The sequence below is a fragment of the Papaver somniferum genome, chromosome 7, assembly GCF_003573695.1.
Source record: "Papaver somniferum cultivar HN1 chromosome 7, ASM357369v1, whole genome shotgun sequence".
In the NCBI taxonomy this organism is placed as follows: domain Eukaryota; kingdom Viridiplantae; phylum Streptophyta; class Magnoliopsida; order Ranunculales; family Papaveraceae; genus Papaver; species Papaver somniferum.
Window position 1 is genome coordinate 234,361,481 of NC_039364.1, and position 6,335 is coordinate 234,367,815.

The following is a 6,335-nucleotide window of genomic DNA, read 5'->3' on the forward strand; positions in this document are numbered from 1 at the left end:
GTTAACCCGAATTTAGAGAAGAAACTCAAGGGTTAATGAAGATCGAATTTATGCACGGTTTGCATTAAGCATTCCTTAGTAATTTAATGTTTATGTTCAGAGCTCATCATCTTAGATTACAACCACTTAAGTTCACAAACAAGTTCGCAGACTTAAGCATCGGTTTTGAGTTTTCCGAAACTCAGCAGAAATTCTCGGTCGAGAACTTCCGCCAGTTCGCGGACTTGTGTCACACAAACGAGTTTCGAAAATCCCAGCAGAAATTCTTGGCTAGAAGGGAGTCCACCTCCTACTGCATAGACATGTGTCACCACTCAACCATCATGAGGTGGAGATACATCCCTTAACTTCATATAAAAACTTGCATGCCACTTAGTGGATTTACTTGATGTACTTAAGCCTTATGTACCATCCCCACAAGACAGAAAAAGTCTTGCCTTTAGTACATGATCTAAACATTAAACACACACTTGATTAAGATTAGACTAATCCGGTTTTATTAAACTAAACATGATTAGTTGCTAAACCATAAAAAAGTATAACATTAGGATCCTATCATCATTGGTTTTAGTCTCAGATAAAAAAATTACATCAGGGGAGTGTTTTTACCTAGAAATCCATGCATGACAATTCGAACATAGGACTTTCAATGTGAAAATAACATGAAAATGGCTTAACTTGATACTCAAGTTACTATTATGAACAGATACAAACAATGCAGAGTTAAAGACAATCCAATAATTAAAACAACAATTGCAATAAATACAGATACTAGGTTTTTGGAAATGTAAGAAAAATAGAGTTTGGGGATAAAATGGATTACCAGATCTTTAGGAGCCTTATTCATCTCATGAGAATATTCTTCTGCTCTTGCATCTCCTTCCTCAATGAAATCATGTTCCATATCATCGTTTTTATTAGAGGACGGTAGTTTCCCAGTATTACTTTCCATGATGTCAGCATACCAGATACGCGACTAGTTGTGCCGGATCCAACTCAGATAGAACCGTTCGCATATTAGTTATGCAAATAAGGTTCCCGGACCTTTACAGTTAAAACCGTTCACATAGTAGGTATGGAAACAGAGTTCCCGGACCTGAATCACTACAAAACAGTTCGCATACTATGTATGCATACCGTGTTATATCCAGACATGGTTAAATGTTCTAAACTCCCATATCAATCATTGAAACATCCTTAGAAGACGACAATAAATGTCTCACACAAACTATTAGCTTCAAGTAATTTTCAAGTGATCAAACGATCAGTACGAAAGTTTCCAAGACGACATCAAATGACTTTCTCACATAAGTCATGTAAGATGTTTCAAGGCAATTTCCACATGATCATCTTTTGACTTATTATTTAGTTTCCAACAAATAAATTGTCTCCAACTAAACTCGTTAAGAATAATGGTGAACATAGTTAAACAAAAAGCTTCCAACACATATTTCGAGAAATAGATAACCGAGTTAAACTCAGCTCGAAATATCAAATGTGTATAATGTAAAAGTCTATATAGCTATACGACTTAGTCTCATTAGGGGATAAAATAGAATATACTTCTGAGTGATAGATAAGTTCTAGTCTCCACATACCTTTTGTTGAAGTTCCTCCAAGTTTTCCTCGGTAGATTTTCGTCTTCAATCGATGAACATCGTAAAGTATAAAGCTCAACTACACGTTCAGTCCTAATCCGAGACATAACTATAAGTAGACTAGAATCAAGACTATAGTTTTGATCAACTAAACTTGACAAACAAGCTTGAAATAGCAACGCTTGCGAGTTCGACCGAGCAGTGCTCTAACAACAAATCTCTCAATGTTTTGTGAAAAAAATGATTAGTTATTTTGGTTCAAGGCTTTTATGAAAATTTAATAACGAAGATTTATGAGAAAAAATCTAGCGCAAAAACTATCTTTATTGCATGCACCGGATGTGGCTGGGATGCCTACTACTTTGGTCGGTCAGTGTAAGATTCATCACCCAAAACCAATTGTTTATTTTGGAAGCCATTGTTACTTATGATTGTTGGATCTAGACCTTTTTGCTTTTTAATTTCCTGGTTTACAAAGTAGCATGAATGTTTTTCTCCTAAGTCGTATCACCTGTGTTTGAAGACCAAATTATCGAATTGCCTTAAGTAAAATTTACAAGACGTTATCACGCACGTTGCTCTACAATCGTTAATCGTGCTGATAACGTCTTTTGAAACTAGAAAATAGAGAAGGAGAGACACAATGTAGAGAGAAAGAAGAGGGGAAAAATTACATTCATTAGTATGACAGACAAACATTAGAGCCTCTATTTATAGAGCTAGACACAAAAACATCCCAGTAATAAACAGAATTTATCCTGGATATTCTTAACATAATTACACGTTTATAACAAGTTCATGCCTATATTCAGGAACTCATATTCATCCCGGAGAATATACAACAAACGGCCTCGCGGAAGGATGTTAAATGGGTATGTGGAATACTCGAAAAGAAGTCTGTTATCTTTAGTGGGCCTTATCATTGTTTAGATTTAGTGGAAAGGCCTTGGGTTATGCTCACATGCGTAATTTTGGAGAATGTGGTTACCGGGGAATGTCGAGGTGATACGTCTTGGAGTAGTTATCTTGAGGCATGATGATGATCAACCAGAGCGTGGATACCTGGGAAGCACAGACACATCAGTATTGGTGTCGTGTCCGCGTCAGACACGCGCCGGACGCACGACGCGCGTTGGACACCGACACGACGCACATGTACAAATTTATACCTCATTTTACTAATTGAGTACTCAAATGGGTTATGAAAATTAACATAATAGTTAATATTTGTACATGTGGGCTAACATAATGGCATAGATTTGAGTTTTTTCGTGTATTTGCACGATTGATGTATCTGATACATCATAATACTATGATATTAGTGTATAAAAATCATTTAATTAATATATATATAAACGTGTCCGTGTCCTAAGATTTTTGAATTTTACCGACCCCTGTGTCTGTGTCACGTGTCTGTGTCAGTGCTTCCCAGGTGGATACCAATAATAAGAGATTAAACGACTGTAAATTACAGTATCCAAGTCCGAAATTTGCACAGACAATCCATAATTACCTGACTGCGCATCCGTGGGTTGCTTAGTTTAGTTCACTTTTAACATTTGATTTATCATTTCCGTTTTAACTGGTTTAGTCTGTGCAAGAAGAAGCCATACTTATCTTGTTGATGCTTCTCTCTCTCCATTTTTGTGTCAAACTTCTCAAACAAGGCGTTAAACACACCTAGTGCTAGCTTCTTTCATGGTTTTTGTATGGTGAACAGGCTGTGTTTTCACAAACCCCAATTTTAGGGCACCAGTTAAAACTAGTCAAAGATGAATCTTCAAAATTACAAGTCAAGTGACTCAACAGAAACAGTAAAAATATAAACACCACAAAAGCTTTTTTGATTTCCCAACTACAACAAATTTTTTGTAACACAAATGATCACAACAGATGATTACTCTTCAATGAACCAATTTGATAAATTAGCAATAATGATTAGAGAGACGATTTCACAAACTAAAACAATTGGGACGCACATGTCCATGCTGCCACAAAAGCCATTGCAGATCGGAGACCAAAACTAGCTGATGGAGCACTGTCACTCTTAATTGGAGCTGCTCGTGGTGGTGGTGGTGGGTTTATGACATGAACAGCTAATTTCATTCCTCCGTAGCAGAAACCATGTCCACTGATGAAGTAATAATGCTTGGTCACATTGAGTGGGACAACATCTCTACCAGCTCCAGTGGTCCAACTGTGAATGGGATTGTTTTCATTGCAAGACTCGTAATCAGTCTTGTTTACTTGCAACACATTCTGTTGGTTCCTGTCATACACAAAGACTGAAATGTGTGGAGGGGAAGTAAGAGCACTAATAATATCTTTACAAAGACAAAGCAAACAATAAACAAACATCAAATACGCCAAACAAACTGAAGATTACTGATCACCATTCAAGTGGGCACCAAATCAATTATCAATTAGACCACATGACATAACCACATAATTTAGTGACTCCTAGATTCAATTCAGACACAGAAACTTACAGCCTGAACATGATAGCGTTCACATCAACCCATGAGGAGTTCATAAAGATGAGAGCTAGAAAATAGGTTTTATCGAAAATCCTTCATATACACCAATGGTTTACACATACTTTTACGGCGCCAAGATCTTACACCACTATGTGCACAGTATCTAAATCCTAGATCTAGAAACGGTGAACCCTTTAGCGAATAGTAGATCCTACGCGAAAGCCATGTAAACCAATGAATGGTTGATCCATACGTATGCAATTTGGAGTGAACATCCGGCGTACACATATCATTTTCGGTTTAACACCACTATGTGATTAACATGGCTTTCACGAGAGACCCGACATTCCCGAAAGGATTCGTCATTCCTAGACCCAACATTTAGATGGAGTACACATATTGTAGTTTTGAGATCAAGGAACCATCAAGTACCACAGAGTTCAAAATCTGACATATTATAACCCAACATGATATAGACTGTTTCAATTCATTTTACTAGTAAATTGCAGGACTCGGCGAGTTAAGCCTGGTTGTACAAAATTAAAACCGAGTCTGAAATCATGTGGACATACATTTCTAGCACAGATCTAGATTGGTGTTTCAAGCTAAAACCAACAGAAACAAGAAAAAGAAGACATTTCTCAGGTCAAATGAAGGCAACAAATCAATCAATCAATTCAAAAAAATACAGAAATTTGACCAAAAAAAGAAGCAAGAATTTTGCTGAATAAGATTCTCATAATCAATTTTAACAACTAAACAGTAAATTTACCATTTCATTTTTGTTGGTTGCATTTAAATGTCAATAATTTCAGTTACTAAACAGTGAACAGATTCCAAGTATAGTAAGCATTTGAAGCAAATTATTCAGTTCAATCTAGCAGTTTTTCAACTGAAAAAACTAGTTCAGTTGCATTTAATGTATCTAGATCTAGTAAAAATGAATCTGAAATCTGACACTGCAACGGAAAAAAAATCTAAAGAAATTGGATCTAAGAATCATCAAGAGCAGGATAAACAAATATATACATAGATAGATCTCAAGGGAAATAGAGACTTACAGAGCCAATCATCTTTGTAGAACGTAACATTTTGAGCCCAAATAGTGTAATTAACATTTGAAGTCCATCCTTTGTTCCCACCAACAGTCCATCTCTTAGCTTCAACTTCACTTGGCATCATCATCACCACCATTAATACAGAACAAGCAAGCACCAGCCCAAATCTTGACATCTCCATTGCTGTATTCTCACCAGCTCTCTCTCACACACACTGTCTCTCAAGAAAAAAAAAAGAAAGAACAGGATTTATGTGGAAGTTAGGGGTAATGTGTGGGTTTTATGTATAAAAAAGTCAGGTAAACAGTGATTATTGATAAAATTAGATTTAATTAAGACAACCAGCAGACAAGAGATTAATTGTTAATCATAATTAGCATCATAATCACTCTAGAGATAACTAGGCTCTCACCAAGGGAGTGGCGTGCTGAACAGATGGATAGTATGTGGACTGAACAGTGAATACGATCACGTGTGTGGGACCATTTCCAACGGATTTATATGCCTTTTTTTACGTGGATTCGGTGATTAGATGGAGATAAACAACCTGGAAATGTGCTGCATGCATGCTGTTTGGCAAATTGAAACGGTCCTATCTTTTTAATTTAATTAATAACGGGGTTGTTTAAAGGGAATTTGTAAACCAAAAATTATAGCTGCTCTCCATCAGTTTAATGATTTGATTTGCGGTCCAGTCCTTAAAGCTAGATTTTGTGTCCACTTGAGGGTAAATTGGTACGCGTTTCGTTATATAACCCCCCAAAATTAGATTTTAACCGCTTGTCGGGGGAGCTAGACATCCTGATGTGAATTCAGTAGTAGAGTTCCCTGCAGGTCTCGCCGCCTAAGTCTATGTCTACCCGCACGAACATGTGAGTAATGGATGTTGGGGATACCACGCTTGTCTTGTATTCATCAAGATTGCTAATGGAGTGACCAATTTCTGGTGGCAAAATTGTTTTGTTTTTATGTGAAAATTGTTTTGTTTTATGTGAAACTTGGTACATCCTCCAGAATTCCGGTCCCTTTATTAGCAGCCTTGGTATTCATCGGGCCTTAGATGATTACATGAGAGAGGCATGCTTTGGAGTATGGCGCGAATTCATGGTGGTAGTTGGTTGGTGTTCAGAGACGGAACCAGAACTTACAATGCTATGGCGCCGAACAATCCGCTTCGAGCATACATGCATTCGTATAATATC

At 37.0% G+C, this 6,335-nt stretch overlaps 1 protein-coding gene across 1 annotated transcript; it reads right to left on the reverse strand.

Moving 5' to 3' along the window:
- Nucleotides 1-3,400: 3,400 nt before the first annotated feature.
- On the reverse strand, nt 3,401-5,404 carry LOC113299879 (lamin-like protein). The gene is made up of 2 exons (XM_026548978.1): nt 5,137-5,404; nt 3,401-3,883 (listed from the first exon to the last, which is right to left on the reverse strand). Exons 1-2 carry the CDS (start codon nt 5,312-5,314, stop codon nt 3,558-3,560), a joined length of 504 nt encoding a protein of 167 aa, XP_026404763.1. The 5' UTR covers nt 5,315-5,404; the 3' UTR covers nt 3,401-3,557.
- Between the last annotated feature and the right edge of the window lie 931 nt (nt 5,405-6,335).

Coding starts and splice junctions, on each gene's coding strand:
- LOC113299879 (XM_026548978.1), bottom strand. CDS start 5,314: ATGGAGATGTCAAGATTTGGGCTGGTGCTTGCTTGTTCTGTATTAATG. Junction 3,884..5,136: donor CTACAAAGATGATTGGCTCT/GTAAGTCTCTAT, acceptor CACACATTTCAG/TCTTTGTGTATGACAGGAAC.